Below are 17,884 nucleotides of genomic sequence, written 5' to 3'. Positions count from 1 at the left end.
TTAAAGCTCATTCCTGCCACAATGATCACTAACTGGTGTACTTTACAGTCTGAAACCAGGAGGAATGGAAAATATTGTATAAAAGACTTCCAGCCCAAAAACCTCCAATATATGTCAAATTTTAGCACAAATCCGGACACATGCTTGGAAATATTGTCTATTAGAATGTCTTGGTGCCTGATGTTGGCCTCAGACATTAGATAGTAACCTTTTCACATTCCCTTCTTATTAACTCAATAAGTCAGTTTAAAATCACAACTTAACACAATGATTATTTCCAATCTGCCTTAACTCTTCAGTGACAAACACACAGGTGGTCGGCCCCAGAAGCTTCGGTGCGTGTGAGACGAGGAATCTAGAGCGGTGGACAGATTGTTACTCCTTGACAGATGAGGTCTATGCTCTTTTGAAACTGCTCACAGAGCTGTAAAACAGACCCATTGAACACAGACGGGCTTGAACCAATTCAGTGCGACACTCTCAAAATCACAGTGAGCCAAACATAATGGAGTCCTCCCTGCCGCACCTGATCCAGCCACCACTTGCTTCAAACGACATTGGTTTAGAGCGGGTTAAAAGTGCACACAAGAAACTGTTCAGATGAGCCAATCCACAAGGGCCCTTGAGGATTGAGCTAAACATATGAATACTCTTGTGCGGCGGTTCAGTATGATTTTGGAAACACTTATTTAATTAAAGGGCTGCACACAGTATTATTTGCATGTATTAGAGGTTAAATGGTTGGACTGTGCAATGAATGAAATCTATCTCATAATTAGTTCCCTTCGCAGTAACAGTGCATTGATCAGAGGTTTATCTTGTCTTTGTTCATAAGGCAGTTTTAGAAAGCACCTCAAAATATATATTTATTGTGCAATATCACCCAGTCCTAATACATTTATAAGCTCAGTCCCAGCTCAATTGGTGTGCTGATGGCTGCAAGGATTCTGTTCCATATGATGTATGGGCTGAAGATATTTCACTCATATATTTTTTGCAGAGCCAATTAATCAGAAGACCTTTAAGTCCAGGCCTGAGACATGACCAGAGTAGCAGTGCTTGGCAGAAGGCTGCAATCTCCCTGGCTTGTTTTTGTCATAATCAACGCAGAGTATTTTTGTGCGACATATGCATACAGGTATAGTCTTTTGACACACAGACTTAAAGTAAATAAGTAAGAGGACACAGACACTAGAGTTTATCTAACTGGGTCACCATTGGAAACGCATGCAGTGCCCTTGGTGCTGCTGGAAATAGACTCAGACGGTGCTCCTTTAACGCCAACGACGGCTTCACACCTTTAAACAAATCGTAAATTTACTGATGCATAACAATGCACTCTTCAGCCTGTCTCCGCACAAAAAATCGTGTTGTCTATTTTTTGTAAGAATTTCACGGTCTTAATTCCATGTGAATTGAGAGCATCTCTGAGCGTCACACTGGTAGTATAAGATAAGGAGTCCCCAAGATAGACTCAATTGTCTTGTGCACATGCACATGCACTGCTGAGCTGCACAGTATTTTTGCTTTAGTGTAGGAGAGCTGATGAAATCTCAAAAGGACAGTGCTGGTGGAGGGAGGCTTACTGACACTAAGCCCCAATTTGGTTGACTTTCATTTGGACTGATCACCAGCAGCACAGGTGAGGCTGTTATCTTCTCACCGCCAACTGAAGCAGCAATGAAATTATTCTAGGTTTGTTCTCCTTTTTTAGGAAAACTCTTGATGAGTTTAAAATTGGGCATAAAGTCAATTCTAAAACATGCTGTGTTTTGGGACCTCACTCTGTCAGATGGTTTAACCTTCTGTTCTGCAATGTATGCGATTGCTCTTAGCATTGCAACTCTGATCAAGTTGTAACCTTTTTGATACATATTTGAGTGCCTTTTATAATATACTGTATACTGTTGATCTGCATATTTCAGAGCCAATTTGATAAAAAAGGAGTGCCTTGTTTTTTTTTCTTTTTCTGCTCACCCTGTTGTTTAAACCTCTACAAACATATCCTATAATGCGTGTGACCTTTGTATTAGTTTAGCAGTTTTAGTCTACAGTGCCTTGTCAATCCAATCCAACTTTATTTCTAGGGAACATCTTAAAAACAGTTTCTAAAGTGCTGGCTGCACAAGAAAAGAAAATACCATTTGCAAATCTACTTGCAATTGCAAACGTATTTTCACAAATTCATACAATAGGTTGTGTAAAGTAAAAACTATACAACAAATGTTTTATAAAGAAGTCACTGTCAAATAACACAGAAAATATCACTAAAACTTTAAACAGTCACGTGGCATTGGTGAAATCATAGTTATTAATAGGACTTAAGATAAAAATAATATCTAAAGCTGACTTTTGCGTTGATGTGTCATTATGTTATTAAGTAAACTGTTATTTTTAAAACCTCAAAACAGGACCTCTGCATATTCAGCATGTCCTTTGTGTATTCCTGGGTGTAATAATATCCCTCTGAATCTTCTTACGTTCCACAGATCCTGATTCTATGGGTTTCATTTCTGCCAGTTTTGCCGATAATGAATGACCTTTTTGCCTCCCCTCAGGGCGGTGAAATTGCGAGGGTCCTGGAATGTTCTTCAGCAGTATTTTATCTCGGGCCCCGTGACAAGTTCAATCAGTCAGTCTATTACCTCACCCAATAAATCAGCCACAAAACAGGCCTTACATCCTGGCTTTTTTATAAATGGGACATTACGTTCCAAATCAATTAAATCTCCACGCCCAATGTCTCCCGCTCCTACTAATTGATCTTAAAGTCACGTTTCACTAAATATTTTTTTTTTTTCCCAGGGTCTGTGATGTAATTTACCCTAGATGACATTTGCCACCTGGTTCATTGTGTTTTAAAGTTACATTACATTGTGACTCATATCAATTGTTCTGTTCTGAACTGGGGCCTTTGTGCATTCTGAAATGAATGATTTATACGAATGAAAATTCCCTTTGAGGCAAGTCCTTTTCTGTTTGAACGAGAAAAAGCTTTTGAACATGGGAGAGTGAGGACAAAACCCATGGTCAGCATTATATTAACCCTCATATTTCAGTTATCAGCCTGAGAACAAGAGAATTTTTAAGGGATGATAGAAAAGAATGAAAAGAAAAATAAGTAGGGAGCACGGGGAGGTGCTTAAATTGTGAGCACTATAACCAGAAATTTAGCCAGACCTGTTGCACAAGGGATGATATGTCTAAATTTGGTAAGAAAAGTGAAAGGAGGGGAAAACAGGAGAGCTTTGAAGGTAACTGGTAATGAGGCATGATGCGGATACAAGCTCCTGGCAGCAGCCTCAAACCGCATCAAAGCCTACATCAGACTAAACAAGGCTTTAAAATTAATGAATAGCTCTGTCTCCGAGGGGTAATTTTCCATCATCTGCATTGGCAAACCCCATTGTCAGGACCCGGGCGGGAGAATGGGCTGCATTGTTGCCGTATGCATTTCTCCTCATTAATTCAGACCTCATGCGCAGTAGGTCGACGCCTGATAATTCTCACTTTTTTGTCTGCGGGGTATTGGTCGTTGCTCTCAGGAGAAAATGGGGCTGTTTAGATTAGCTTGTTTGCCGAATATCCTGCGGAGCACACTGTCGGATCAAAGACGCTTCGGCCTATTTGGTCCTGACGTGTAACAAATATTGATAAAGGTCATACAGCTGATTAACTTTAAAATCGCTCTCATTTGATAGTTTTCTGTATAGGACCAGACTGGAGATTGTTTCCTAAAGCTGTATTTTAACCCGGTCTGTGTCACAAATGCAATTACCTGTTCTCATGGATGATGTGAGATGTATGTAAATTAATGTATTTCTATTAGGCAGTAATCGTGTTCACATAATGGACTGACCATTCAGCGTTTTATCAAAAAAAAGCTTTCATCACCGTATGATTTTACAATGACCAATAGGATCAAACATGTTCCACTTTCCTTTTAAAAGTGTAATAGTGTCACTTCTGCCTCTTCCTCCTACATTAAATCGGAAATTGCTATTTGCACTCATTTCATCTGAATGTGACCATGGTAATTTCATGGATCCAAAAGCATTATTATACCGTGTACTGTATGGATAAGGAGGCTTCATTTCTGAGTCATTATGGAGGTGCATCTTGGCATAGTTGCTTCTGCCTCTTAGCATGGAGGTTGTGGGCACTCTGGCTTCTTACCGTCATCCAAACTTAAAACTGGAGATTTGCATATTCTGCAAGTAACCCAAAAGGCAAAAAAATAATAATTCTCTGTATATCAATCTGTGTCAGGTGGCAGAGTGGTCAGCAGAAGGTTTCTGGTTTGATCTCAGCTTCAGCTACTGTTCACTTTTGTTGTGTTCTTTGTTGCTATTGTAGTATAATATACAACTCCTTATATTGTTACCAGTGTCCACAAAGTGCTTTATCCAATGCGTTTTTATGCAATTTCCTGTAGTCTTGTGGTATTCTGCATAAACCTCATTTTTATTTGTCAAAGAAAGTGTGTTTTTTAGAGATATGAAAATCAATCGGAAAATGTAGTACCCCTACTTATAACTTTTATTCCTTTTATTTCTTTCTCTTGTCCATAGCCAATGTGCAATATTTGGGAAATTCCTTCCTTGAGTTTGATGGGATTGACCTCAGTGCTGTCACCGACATTACAGTGAGATTTCAAACCCGCTCACCACGAGGAACGCTGCTTTATATGGACCAAGGACCCGCAAACAGCCAGTTCTTCTTCATCAAACTTTTTATTGTGGAGGGTGTCTTGAAGGTAAAACAAAAAAACACACACACACACATAGTTTTAAAATTCTTAAAACTGTTTGCACCGGCTTCCTACGAATGTCACACGGCGACGAGATGATAGCACTAAATATTGAATTTATTTTTTCCATTCTTTGCAGTATGCGTTCAGCTGTAATGAAGAAGAAAACATGACCGTGATCAATGCTGCAGTTCACGTCAATGATGACAAAGCGCACATTGTGAACATCAGGTAATTGTCTTTCCTTATTTATGTACAAATGATAAACACTGTCCTTCAGACTCTTACAATGGAAGCTAGTCATTAGCATTTATCTAACTCAAGCGTAATGTTATAAGCAACTTTAAAGTAATTTCACGAGTCTCCTACCCCTGCTACCAGTAACTCTCAATGCTTTTTTCATCAGCTTCCCAAAGGTGTTCTACATTTCTACATTAGCTTGATGACTCTAATTGTATTACAGTGGGATCAAACGTGTATCAAGTTACATTCATAGATGCGTTTTCTCTTTCTGCACCCTATTATGAACACAAGTGCTGAGTGGAAAGTTAATGGATTGTCAAGCCATCTAGTTTCAAAGATATCAGAGCGTAAAACTGTTGCCTTCCTATCTACTGCCCATGTATGGCAAAGTTACATATTTAGTCAGTCACTTACTGCTCAAGTGTGAGGCAATTGTGAGGACTTAATATGAGAGAAAATCAGGTAATTGGCAGAAATAACCAGGCTGAAGGCTGATTATATTATGGATGGCCGAATGAGCATATGTTCGAATATAGAACTAAAACAAAATGTCAGAATGTGCCTATTAAAATGCATTAGTGATCACTGGCCATGTTTTATTGGCTGTTCTAAAGTCTTCATTTGCAGTTTTTCATTACCAAAAGATTAACAAGCAAGAGCCGAGCACAAAATCAATGTTTAAATGATTTAAAGTGTGGGCTGCGGCCTCTTTAGTTATATTGTTCCTAAGACGGTGTGCAATCTTGCTGCCAGCCTTCTCCATTATGTTCTGACACAAGAAAGATTGCGGTTGAGACACGAGACACCAAGTTTATTATGTATGAGCTGGAAGCTGAAACAAAGAGGCTAATGTTCAGCTCAAATCAAATCCATTTGCTTCACATTTTGCATAAGGTCATCAGGCAAACATTGTAAAGTTGCACAAAAAAAGGTATTTTGCATTCAGTTGGGGCAACATTTTTAATTTCCCTTCATGCCGAGTTCTAAAGGACCATAAACAATTAACAATAAACAAGGAATTTGAAGTAATGAAGGTGATTATGTGCACTGTGTTGCCAAAGGTGAGAAACATTCATTTATGTGAAACAAAGCTAAATTTCTTTAGGGTTTCTTGGCAGACATCTGCCCTGTCCCAAATATGCATGAGCATTCACCAAGCCCTGTCGGGGTGAAAGGGCTTTGAGGCTCCACCTTCTGTTTTTTTCTCCTCCCTGCAAGACAAATACTACAGCAGAATGAATCAATCATAATGTTCTGTACCGACCCCTTGGAGACATTCCGAGAAAGAGAGCTGTCATAACTAGAGGGCTGGGAGTATGGAAAAATGGTTTCTGGTGTCACAAAGCAAATTCTTTGTAATTGTCTGATGGCCCAGTCCGTCCATCTTTGTCTGATTTGACCCAGAGCTACAACACCACGGCCATCCTCAACGTCACTGCCTAACTCATTATAGACTTTTAATATATCTTCCCGTCAAAGACGCTTTTCAATATGTTAAATAGAAACCCAGTGGGGCCGACTTCTCAAGGACAGTGAGCACAGTGCCCTCTGGCTGCTGGCCAGGCCTCTCTCTGGCAGACTGCTCCTAAATTAACCGCTTCTCCACTCGCCGACTCTAGAGGAAGGACTTATGCAGCTCGGAGTTAGCGCCCCAAGTGTTTAGCTGCCATATGCAACAGCCCACAAAGTACAGGCTTAACAAATCAGACTAGATTGCTTCATGGACCTTCTCACTTCCTCCCGGGGAACAAGGAGCTATTGGGAGACAGACCGAGCATCTGCGGCCTGAGTACCCCGGAGCTGCAGAGTGCTGGTCCTATCTGCACTTAGGTAATTATCTGCCTCGCCTCGCTGTTACTGAGCACACTATTGTTTTTAGAAATCTATAAATTGCCGCAAGGTGGAATCAGAATAGATTTGAGAGAGATTAATGGCAACACTAGAGGGCCTTCAGTCACATAAGAGAATATCGTGATCACTAAATGTAGAAGCAATGAAATAACACTTAACCTGCATTGATGGAGGCAGAAAAGTCTGTTCTGCTGCTGCCTTGGTGTAGAGTGGGGGTAACCGCTGCTGTCTTGAAATGATTTATGCTTTTGATTCAGGTTTAGAAGAAAACACATAAACAGGGATATCTGTGTTAAATACTTTTCATGTGGTGCCTGAAAGTGTTCATTGTTCCAGACAATTGTGTGGTGATGTTGTGGGTTTCATTCAACCTAGGCCAGTTGACTATGATCTCTCTGAGTGGGGAGTTTGCTTCAAGGAAATGATAATCACTTCTCCCCAGAGCTACAAACTGGCACTGTTTACAGAGTACCCCACCAAAGGAAAGAAAGAGTTGATTGTATCACTTCCAGGACTAAGACAATCAATTATGTGTACAGTGAGCGCCACTGCGGTCTAACATCAAAATGCTATAATTTACTAACTGTCTCATTTTGTCTCATTCTCCACAGGCAGCATTTGACCCCTTGCGAAGCCGAGTTAACTCTGTCTGGTTACGCCACAATAAGGAGTCCAGCGAATAATTATTGGTTGGGATACATGCCGCAAAGCACAAATCACATCTATGTGGGTGGCCTCCCACTGAGATATCGAATCAGTCAGGTGAGTTTCAGCATGTCTGCTTTCCAAAGAAAAAAAAACACAATCGGCATATTGTGTTCTCTTCTCAGAAAGCTGAACCCTTAGACAACTTCACTGGCTGCTTAGAAATCATCGAGATTAACAAACGTAGGAGTTTTTACATGTCGGACACCGTTGCCAACAGCAACACATGGGAATGCAGGTAATTATTTCTCATGGAACTCATTGAAATTGATAGAAGCCTTTTCATAAATTCATTTCGAACAAATGGCTGCGTACAGCTTAGTGTTTCCGTTCAGGACTTGAGCTGTAAAGTACTCAGTCAGGCAGAACATTATGACCCAATGGCTTTTATTGATTTGCTTATGTGAATTGACAACCTGTGTAGAACAACCTCATACACAACAAGCTGAGATGTACTACAAGGTCTCCTGACTCAAAGCCAGCTGTAAATTATTTAATTGAGACTGACCAATGCAACAGCCGTTCTTTCCAGTCTAGCTCACACTTGTTGTCATACGCTACATTTCTTTGCCTATTTTACAGAAAAACTATTCATCTACCAGACACCACTCCATCACGTGTGGATTTATCAAGCTCTTCTTTAGAAAATGATAGTGTCCCACTAACACCGCAAACGGACAAACTTTCTTCAGATGGGGCTCCTGTCTGCTTCAATGGGCTTTGCCAAAATGGAGGAACATGTTTCACACAACATCATCTCAACAGAACTATCCCTTCATGTCACTGTCCATTACATTTCGCTGGACCTTTCTGCGAGAAAGGTACGTTTTTTATTTTTATTTTGCAGCTATACAACCTACACCATGGCTTTTACTGGAGTATCATCGTGAACCAGCCAAACCAATTATGTAGCTTAATATGCACTGAGCCTCTTTGCGTAATAGGTTTTACTATATGGGAGAATGGAGTTGGCTGCATTAGGAATTTGGAGAAATGAGAATTATTAATGAAATGAAAGCTCTTGTAAGCAGCTTGAACCATTTCCTTGTGTACGCTTTCACCTCCAGCGTTCGATGGGACTGAGAAATTGACCTTGTAGCCTTCAATCAATATGCAGCTTGCTTTCCAGCTTCACAAAAATGTTTACTTTATTGCAGCAGCCACCTTGACACTTATACAAAAGAGACTGCAGACACACACGTACTAAAAGCAGCAATTTCCATGTTTGGGCACAGCTTTTGTTGTTGTCATCTGTGATGTGCTGTGATATGGTGGCACCCCTTTGTGTAGTTTTGAGTTACAGATAACAATATAAGCCTTGTTCCGCTTAAAGCAAAAGACATTATGTTGACTTGCATGTTTTAGCTTAGCTAATCCGCTCACATTGAGGAACTTACTTATTTGTGAAATTGGTTTACACTGCCGCTAATATTGGTATTCAAATAACTTGTACACCATAATAAATCCTTTTCATAGTCCCTCTGGGGGTAATACACGTGTTGATGGGATGATTGCGGGGTCTTTCATCTCACTTTGGTGTCTGGCCAGAAAACCTCCCTTGCAGCTTTCCCTGCACTGGGTCGGAGGCCTCAATACACACTAATGGAATCACGAAGAAGAAGCAACGGGCAAAGCTAACTGTGGGCTAGCGCCACTTAAACGGTATTTACAGCCAAGTTTGAATGAAATAAATTTGATGTACAATATCCCTCTCTCCCTTTGTCTTTTTTGTCAGCGTAGTATTTACTCTCATGGACAATTAATGAGTAAAAAAAACGTAACATGCTACGACACCTGCAGTGGTGCTTTTGGCCTCTAGGGGCATGAGTTAGTACTCATTTAAAAGTCTGTTTTTTTAAGTATTTGGCATTTTACTTCTGGGGTCTATGGGGAAAATGTTTGCGGCTCCATGAAATTGTACTGTTGTATACTATATAAAAATGAATTGTTGTCTGCCTGTCACCCCAACCAACAGTTGACAAATCCCAGTCACTGCCACTGAGAGGCTCCAATAACAATCACACAATATTTATTCTAGTATGCAGCACAATGTAGATAATCCCAGAATTCTGTCAGATTCATTCATTAAGCCGAATGATCCACCCCGCTGCTTCTCACTTGTAGGTTTTACTTACGAAGGTGCATCACTTACACTGATCTGACATTCACAGCTTGAAGCTACTCTGATGTTAACAGTTATTAGCACAGCATTAGCCTGCTCGCCGCACCATGCGCCTCGTGTAACACCTCTGCAACTGTGTCTCACAACACTCATTTTCAGTGCTTTAAGAAGTCCCAGAATGTGATTTATCTCCGCGGGCTCTGTAACAAAAAGATGCTATTTTTATGACTTGGCGCTCATTTGTATTCTCACGGGAGAGAGCATTTGTTGAAGAAATTGTTCTGTTTTTGCGTGACGGAGCTTCCACTTTGTTAGGCTAATTGTTGGAATGCGTCGACACAACAGGAGGAAGTATTTTTGGCCACCATTCTTTTATTTATTCAGTTTCATCACAGGTAAAAAAGAATGTTGCATGTATTGTTGCATGCTGCTGTCAGACTTCAATAAATACATTCCAATTCCTTGTTTTCATTAGATCAACTCAAAAGGAATTATAGAATTGAGTAAAATATTCCCAGTAGGTTTTTTGGTAGTGACACAATCTGTTATCCAATGTATCTAATCAACATTTACATAACTGTTTAATACATTTCATTCTCTTTTTTCCACCTTATTCTATAATTCTATAAGATATATTATTATAGATTTTATTGATATTGTTACTATTATTGGACAATTGTGTCATTCCATTTAATCATTGTTCATTTAGACACTGTATACTGGTGTGACTTTTTAGAATGGATTCTGCTGAATAGAGCGAGTCTGCTCTTTGCATTCAGCAGTGATGTGCTGTGCAGCAGTATGCAGTTGTGAGAGCAGTCAAGGGTTGTTTACATGCTGACCGAGACGCCCATGTCTATTGCTCAAACTTCTTTTCCGGGTGACAACCTTGTCGTCACATCTTGTTGAATTAAGTAATAGCCATGAGAGAAGGAGGAAGCAAGTGGCCCTGTGCTCTTAGTTAATTATAGATATGTCAGCCCACACAGTGACTAATGATGCAGACTTGTTTGTGTCCTAGATGTACTGCTGACAGTCAGAGAAGGCGCATCCAAGACAAATACTGCACTCTGACCTCTCATCCACTGCTCTCTATTTCTTATGAAAACACTGCAGCCCTGTCTGCTGTGGTTTATAACCACAGACTGGACCGAACATTATAGGAACTGACAGGGAAGTAACACAAATTCATATATTGCTTGATTTTGTACGTTTAAATGTATAAACATTATACATTTATGTTTGTGGAAGCTCTCAGTCACCCAGGAATTATCCATCATGTAGAGATTTTCAAATGTTGTCAACTGGGTTGATGAAGCCTGGGAAGGGGATGTTTTGCATCTCTCTTCAGAGGTTTCTTTATGCTCTTAAAGTCATATAGAAGTGCCACCTCACCAACTCAATCTCCACTACAATAAACTGCAGCAGGCAAAAATAATGGATAAATATTTGACCATCTACAAAACCGAGCAGTATGTGGTATTCACATTCGACATTGTTCACTTTTGAAAAGCAGTGATGAACTGGTGGAAGAGGATGCATGTGTGTATGAAGGCTGGTTCATGGGTATTAATCCTACCTTCGAACTACTGCTACTCAAACTGCGTAAGCAACTCCTGGTTCTTCTCGTATGAAACCCATTGACCGGCATTACTCTAATATAAATTAAAAGCTATTTAACTACCATGTGTATATATAGACAAGGAGTGGTAAAGTTAGGCCTGAATGTAACTATTGCTAGAAATAGTTATCTGAATGAATACAATGAACTGTGTATGACTGTACACACACAGAATACACATACATTTTATGAAGTTATGCTATCAGTAATGGACTATAATCATTTGCATAAAGATACCACACTACATGATTGCATAATTGTACCCTGTCAAGCCTGTCAGCAAATAGTACTACTACTTTGGTTTGAAATACTAACTTTTTGAGCCTGTAAATTTCCTTCTCTCGGTTCCTAGTGTCATGTATATTTTGGCTTGATTACTCTTTCATTCACTGATTGACAACAATTATTTTTTCCACACAGTGATTACAATCACTCTTTGTACAAGTTCAAACACAAAGTGACAAGTCTTGGAAAAGTTTTGGCTTTTATGTTTTGTACCTGTGAAGTACATGTGAGGAGTGGCTGACTCTCAAGTCTTGAGCTCATAGGTGCCCCCTCCTAGAAAGTATGATAATCCATAGCTGTTCCTCATGTCAAAGGGAATATCTTATCTAGTATCCAGCCATATAATAGCTATTGTCGAGGTCAGATGAGGATGCAGCAGTCAGTTTTAGAATCATGATAACCTCCTCTTGTTGCTTGTTCACTGCTGTTCTTATTTGAGTTGTGTTTTATGAGCCTCAACAAAAACACCACCTAAGAACTGTTGCTTTGGAGTTCACAAATATTTCTAGAAAATATTATTCTTCATGATTTTGCCAACTGAATAATGTAATGAGTATTAATCAGTGATGGGAATGCTATCCATGGATTATGTATGCAAAAACTTACAAATTACAATCTTAACCAATTGTGACCCCCTCATGCCTCATAGCTTCAGATTTTCACCATTTTGTCAATACTAATAATCCTTTTTTTTTTTGCTGGTGTTCCACTGTTTATATTTACCATAGTGTGACATGGGTGCAGGGCAGAAACCTGTATCCGTTTGTAAAACATGATATTATTGCATTTAATTTAAAGGCTAAACCTTTATTTAATGGTGGCACATCAGAAAACACTGACTGTAGCTACAGAGCGAGTAGATGAATATATTAAAAAGCCGTTTGAGAGGCGCTTCTCCCATCCAAATAATAATATTCTGATTTGAATATTTTTTACCTCAGTTACAAAAGTTGTTTATTTCTGTGTGGGGAAAATAAAGCAAATGATGTGTTTAATGACTCAACGTTGACAGGTTTCCTCAAACACACTTTCTACATTATGCCAAACGAGTCTCATTTAAAAAAAAAAAAGTATTTATCCAAAGTTGATGGAAAGACATAAAACAGGTAACGATGAAAACATTTTAGCTTGTCTGTTCTTAGGTCTAACATTAATAGGACCTGATGTGAAGCTGCGTTGCCAACACAATAGCGCAGCGCTGCCAGCTCTTTTAGTGGGCATCTAGTGCGTGTTTTGCCGTAATTGTGGAGGCCTTTAAAATTGTGCCAGCTCAATCTGCCTTACTCACCAATTGCCAACAAACATTACAGGATTGATTCATCATTGTCAGCCCAGGAAACTGTTTCTTTCTTGTGACAAAGACTTGTTTTTATTTTTGCTGTGTAATTTGGAGTATTGGCTGTCTTGTCCTCTCCACATAATGTTCTGTGGGAAGTCCTGTGCCTTGATTGGTTGAAGTGAGTGCAGGGGATAGGGACAGGGATAACAGGATTATGGACCTTGGAGAAATGGTGCAAACCCTTTCTCTCCTCTGTGCTGTTGTTCTGATCATTATACTGGCCAACTCCGTGACTCGCTGTCCCCCAGCTATTCCAGATTATTTACAGCAATCCATGTGCTTGATGTGTTTACTTAATGCAGACCGTTTCCATCGCCTTGTTAAAGCAATTTTTATAGACTGCTTTTAACATTACCGACTGAGAGACAGTCTATTATCCTGTTTTTGTTTACCATATGTGTGAGTCATTTTTGCCATTAAGACTCGATCAAGTCACAGAAATGTACTAAAAGTGGTTATTGCATTGAGGGGTGAATCTGGGACATTCTAGATAGATAGATGGCCATATCCTCACAAATCTTGTTTACACACATTATATCATTTTAGTCTGAGTCTACCTCACACATCACTTCACAGGGCCAATTGTCAAATTTTCAGTTCTTGCAACCAGCAAGGGGCCATACTGCCTTTGCACTGCGCAATCTCGGAAGCTAAGCAAAGAAGACCGTCTGGGAAGCCTGGGTGAATGTAGTGAGTGAGTGAGTGCAAGTGGTTGGTGGTGGTCGAAGGGGTGCAGACTGGTTGCCTCACTTCTGTCAGTCTACCCCAGGGCAGCTGTGACTACAATAGTAGCTTACCACCACCAAGTATGGAGTGAACGAATAATACAATGTTAAGCGTCTTTGAGTGTCCAGAAAAGCGCAATATAAAACCGATGCATTATTATTATTTATATTATAACAAATCCAGTATTTACCATTACTGTAATATATTCATTCACTAGTTTATTGCACATGTTTCCTCACAAGACTAAACTGGAAGTTTTCGCTCTAGTTGTAAAAGGTGTAGTCCCTGGAGTTGAAGCCCACTTGGCCCACTCTGAAACGCCTGTCACCCCGAGCTCCACAGCAGGTGTAGCGTGTCCTCTTTGTCTGGGCCAAAGAGAACAGATCAACATTGACCTGTGGAGGGGCAGACCTGATCTGGGCCTCCTCCACCTCCCTCTGAAGTCATAGCCTGTTGTCAGGCCATAGGAAATAACACAGTATCACAGACTCTGCTGACAAAGGCCTGCTGACAAAGGCCTGCTGACTCTGCTCACAGGCTTAACACCAGCACAAGCCAGACAGGGTCCACATAGTTTTTAATGTTTTTTTTTATTTTTTATTTTTTGTTTTGTTTTTGGAGCCAAAAGAAAGCAGCCCTCCAAATCTAAAAATGCAGAATCTAAATGTGAATGAAGAGGGCTAATGTTAACAATGCATTGGTGCCATATAATAGATATATAGATAAACAATGAAGCAAATATCTTTGCTGTTTTTAGAACGTATACACATATTTTATTTTTATTTTTTTACTGAACGTTCACACACAAGTGTGAAGTGAAAGCAAAATGATACATGATTCTGTTATTTTTCAAAAAATAGAAAAGTGAAAAGTGGAGCGTGCATAAGTATTCATACCGCATGAATGAATACTTTGTGGAACCCCCTTTTACTGCAATAACAGCAGCAAGTCTTTTGGGGTCTGACTCTACAAGATTTGCACATGTAGAGACTGACATTTTAGCCCATTCCTCTTTAAAAAACAACTCAAGCTGTCACATTAGAAGGGGAGGGTTTGTGAACAGCAGTTTTCAGATCTTTCCACAGATTTTCAATAGGATTTAGGTCAGGACTTTGACTGGGCCAGTCTAACACATTAATATGTTTTAATTAAACCATTCCATTGTAGATTTATCTTTGTGTTTAGGGTCATTGTCCTGCTGGAAGGTGAATCTCCGCCCCAGCCTCAGTCAAGCTCCCTTCACAACTATTCTTACAATCTCCCCAGTCCACGCTGAGCAAAAGCAGCCCCATAGCATGATGCTCCTCTCCGTATATTTTACACTGGGGATGGTGCACTCAGGACGATGAGCAGTGTTAGATTTGCTCCATACATAACGTTTTGCATTTGGGCCAATAAGTTCAATTTTTGTCTCATCTGACCAAAGGTCCTTCTTCCACATGGAGCTGTGTCCTCCATATGACTTCTAGCAAACTTCAAATGGGATTTCTAATGGCCTCCTTTCTTCTTCCACTCATCCATGAAGGCCAGATTTGTGTAGATACGACTTATTGTTGTCCCATGTACAGATTCCCCCAGCTCAGCGGCAGGACTTCACAGCTCCTCCGGAGTTATCTTGGGGCACTTGGTTGCATTTCTTACCAGTGCTCTCCTTGTTCGGGTGTTAGTTTAGGTGGACGACCGTGTCTTGGTAAGTTGGCAGTGGTGCTATACTCTTTCCATTTCCGAATGATGGATTGAACAGTGCTCCGTGAGATGTTTAAATCTTGGGAAATCTTTGTATAACTTAACGCTGCTTTAAACTTCTCCACAGCTTTATCCCTGACCTCTCTGCTGTGCTCCTTGGCATGATGTTGTTTAGTGACCAATACCACAGCTCTGAGAGCCTAAAAGAACAGCTGAAATTATATTGAGAGTAGATTACACACAGGTGGCCTCTTTTTAATGGTTAGGGCAAGGAGTGAACATTCTGCCGTCATTAGGAATGTTATAAAGGCACTTTAATGCACCCAGAAAATGCTGTATGAATACTTATGCACGCTCCACTTTTCACTCTTCTATTTTTTGAAAAATAACAGAATCATCTATCATTTTGCTTTCACTTCACAGTTACTTGTGTGTGAACGTTCAGTAAAAAAATCCAAATAAAATCTTTATGTTTAAGGTAAACATGACAAAATGTGCAAAAGTCCAAGGTGTATGAATACTTTCGAGAGGCACTGTATATATACATATGTATGCAAAAGTATGAGTTACCAGTTAAAACATGATGTTTGAGGTTTTTTACTGTATTCTAATGTACCAATATGTTTCCTGTGTTTCCAGATGCCAACATATATATCCCCAGGTTTGACGGTGACTCGTATTTGGAGCTGCAGACTCTAACGTCTCTTCTGGAGTCCTCTGGTGACAGCAATAATCTCCCTATCACCGTCAAGGACACAACTGTTATTCTCCAGCTGACGCTAAAAACAAGATCTACACAAGGCACTGTTCTCTATTGTGAGTACATTCTGTAGTCTGCCTCACATTATAGCCCTGGAAGTGGCATTGAAAGTTCAGATATAGCCATGATCAATGACGAGAACGAGTATTCAGCTCTTTGGCTGTCTTGTGGAGGTGGGGGAAAAGTCTATCGAATGTGAGAACTAAATTAATCAAGTTCTCGCTCTTTGCTCCAACTAGAGCTGCACTATTTGCCAACAAAAATGTAATATTAAATCACTTTTGCAATAACAATGGCAATATTTTACTAAACCTTTTCAACACCGTGCATTCCATTAAATTTAAGGCATTTTTTCATCAAATGCTGCCAGACTTTAAAAGAATGACATGTGGATCAAAGTATGACTCAAATGGAACTACATGAATTTGAAAAACCATGACTACAACTGATCTTTTTCATCTTTTTCTTTTACGCTGTTTTAGCTAGATCTGCGTAGATCTCAGTCTGATGGAAGATTTTGTGATATATTGCAGCTTCTTGAGATATTGATATTGCATCACTTAATATTACAATAACTGTATTTTGCAGATACTATGTTAAGCTGCCTTGCAACATATGTATATTTAATTATCTTATGAAATAATGTAACTTGCACCAATGCCACCACCGAAATGTTATGAAATCAAAATGGGTAAAGATAACCCAAACACTGTCGGATTGTGAATTGAACAGACAAGCACTGATGGTAGTACAAGCTGAATCAGAAGATGGCAGATTGTAATTTCATGAAGGACAAAATACAATAAAACGAAATCTCAAGGTAAAATTCAACAAAAACAAGTATTCAGGCATGCTGTACAAAAGCCACTTAAGGCAATGTATAATTTCCCTGTGTGCACTGCAAATGAACAGAACATTGAGGTGCCAGATTTGGATAGCGGGGGAGTCCAGATTGAGTGTGGGTGTGTGTGCTTTTTTTTGGATGGGAGGTCAAATCATGCCTTTGAACCAAACCGAAATCACCAAAGCCATGAGTAGCCGGGGTGTACTGCAATAGACAAGCACCAGAAGTCACCAACCTGGAACTTAAACAGTTCAGAGAAACTGAAGTATTTTTTTATCAGGAAGTATTAAGCCTGCATTTGTGTTGTGATATTTTTTGGATATCCATATCCAGCTGGTTGTGAGCACAGAAGTACTGTTATTGTGTTGATAACCACTTGGGAGTTTTAAAAGTATTTTTTTTCTTTTCTTTTTTTTTAATTGATGCAGTCACACTGACTTCTCACAAATCATATACATTTGTATTTTGGATGAGCAGGAAAAAAATGGAATTTAGAATTTAGAAAATTCTGTCTGGCATGTTGGCTGGATTACTGATCATCATACCTACTTCGGAGTTTTTCCACTCAAAACTTTACTTTCTGACAGCAAAAAATGGTCTTTTATCAACTAGTTTCAAGTATCACTTGAGGCAAATGTTATATTTTATTGTATACTCAACAAAAACTGCTTTCAGTCGGATTATTTTCTTTATGCAATGCTGTTCTTTACAAAATAGTAAATTTACTCAGGAAAAGACAGTTACTGCTGCTTTGAAACTACTATAATTCTTGCACAGGTTCCATTATTGGCTAGGAAAATCGGTACAACTGTGTCGGACTGCAGTAAGAAAAGTAAAAATACAGTACTCATAAGGGACATTTTGTTTTCCAGATTTGTATTTTCAATCACTGACTAAATATATTGATTTTATTACGACTTGTTGCTGAAAAAAAAAAAACATTTTCATAGTC

At 39.4% G+C, this 17,884-nt stretch overlaps 1 protein-coding gene across 1 annotated transcript in view; it reads left to right on the top strand.

Moving 5' to 3' along the window:
• The window catches only part of eys (eyes shut homolog), a gene marked incomplete at its 5' end in the record, with an annotated part of 148,796 nt that overhangs the window by 83,881 nt on the left and 47,031 nt on the right, over window positions 1-17,884 (top strand). Inside the window, 6 exons of the mRNA XM_079559411.1 lie at window positions 4,572-4,756; window positions 4,890-4,981; window positions 7,456-7,606; window positions 7,675-7,787; window positions 8,132-8,370; window positions 15,968-16,144. Of these exons, the coding sequence (XP_079415537.1) occupies window positions 4,572-4,756; window positions 4,890-4,981; window positions 7,456-7,606; window positions 7,675-7,787; window positions 8,132-8,370; window positions 15,968-16,144 (957 nt within the window). The remainder of the gene's footprint in view (window positions 1-4,571; window positions 4,757-4,889; window positions 4,982-7,455; window positions 7,607-7,674; window positions 7,788-8,131; window positions 8,371-15,967; window positions 16,145-17,884) is intronic.

This window comes from Gobius niger, assembly GCF_951799975.1.
Source record: "Gobius niger genome assembly, chromosome: 7".
In the NCBI taxonomy this organism is placed as follows: Eukaryota; Metazoa; Chordata; class Actinopteri; order Gobiiformes; family Gobiidae; genus Gobius; species Gobius niger.
The sequence above is the reverse complement of the archived record's forward strand: the minus strand, read 5'-3'. Positions and strand labels throughout refer to the sequence as shown.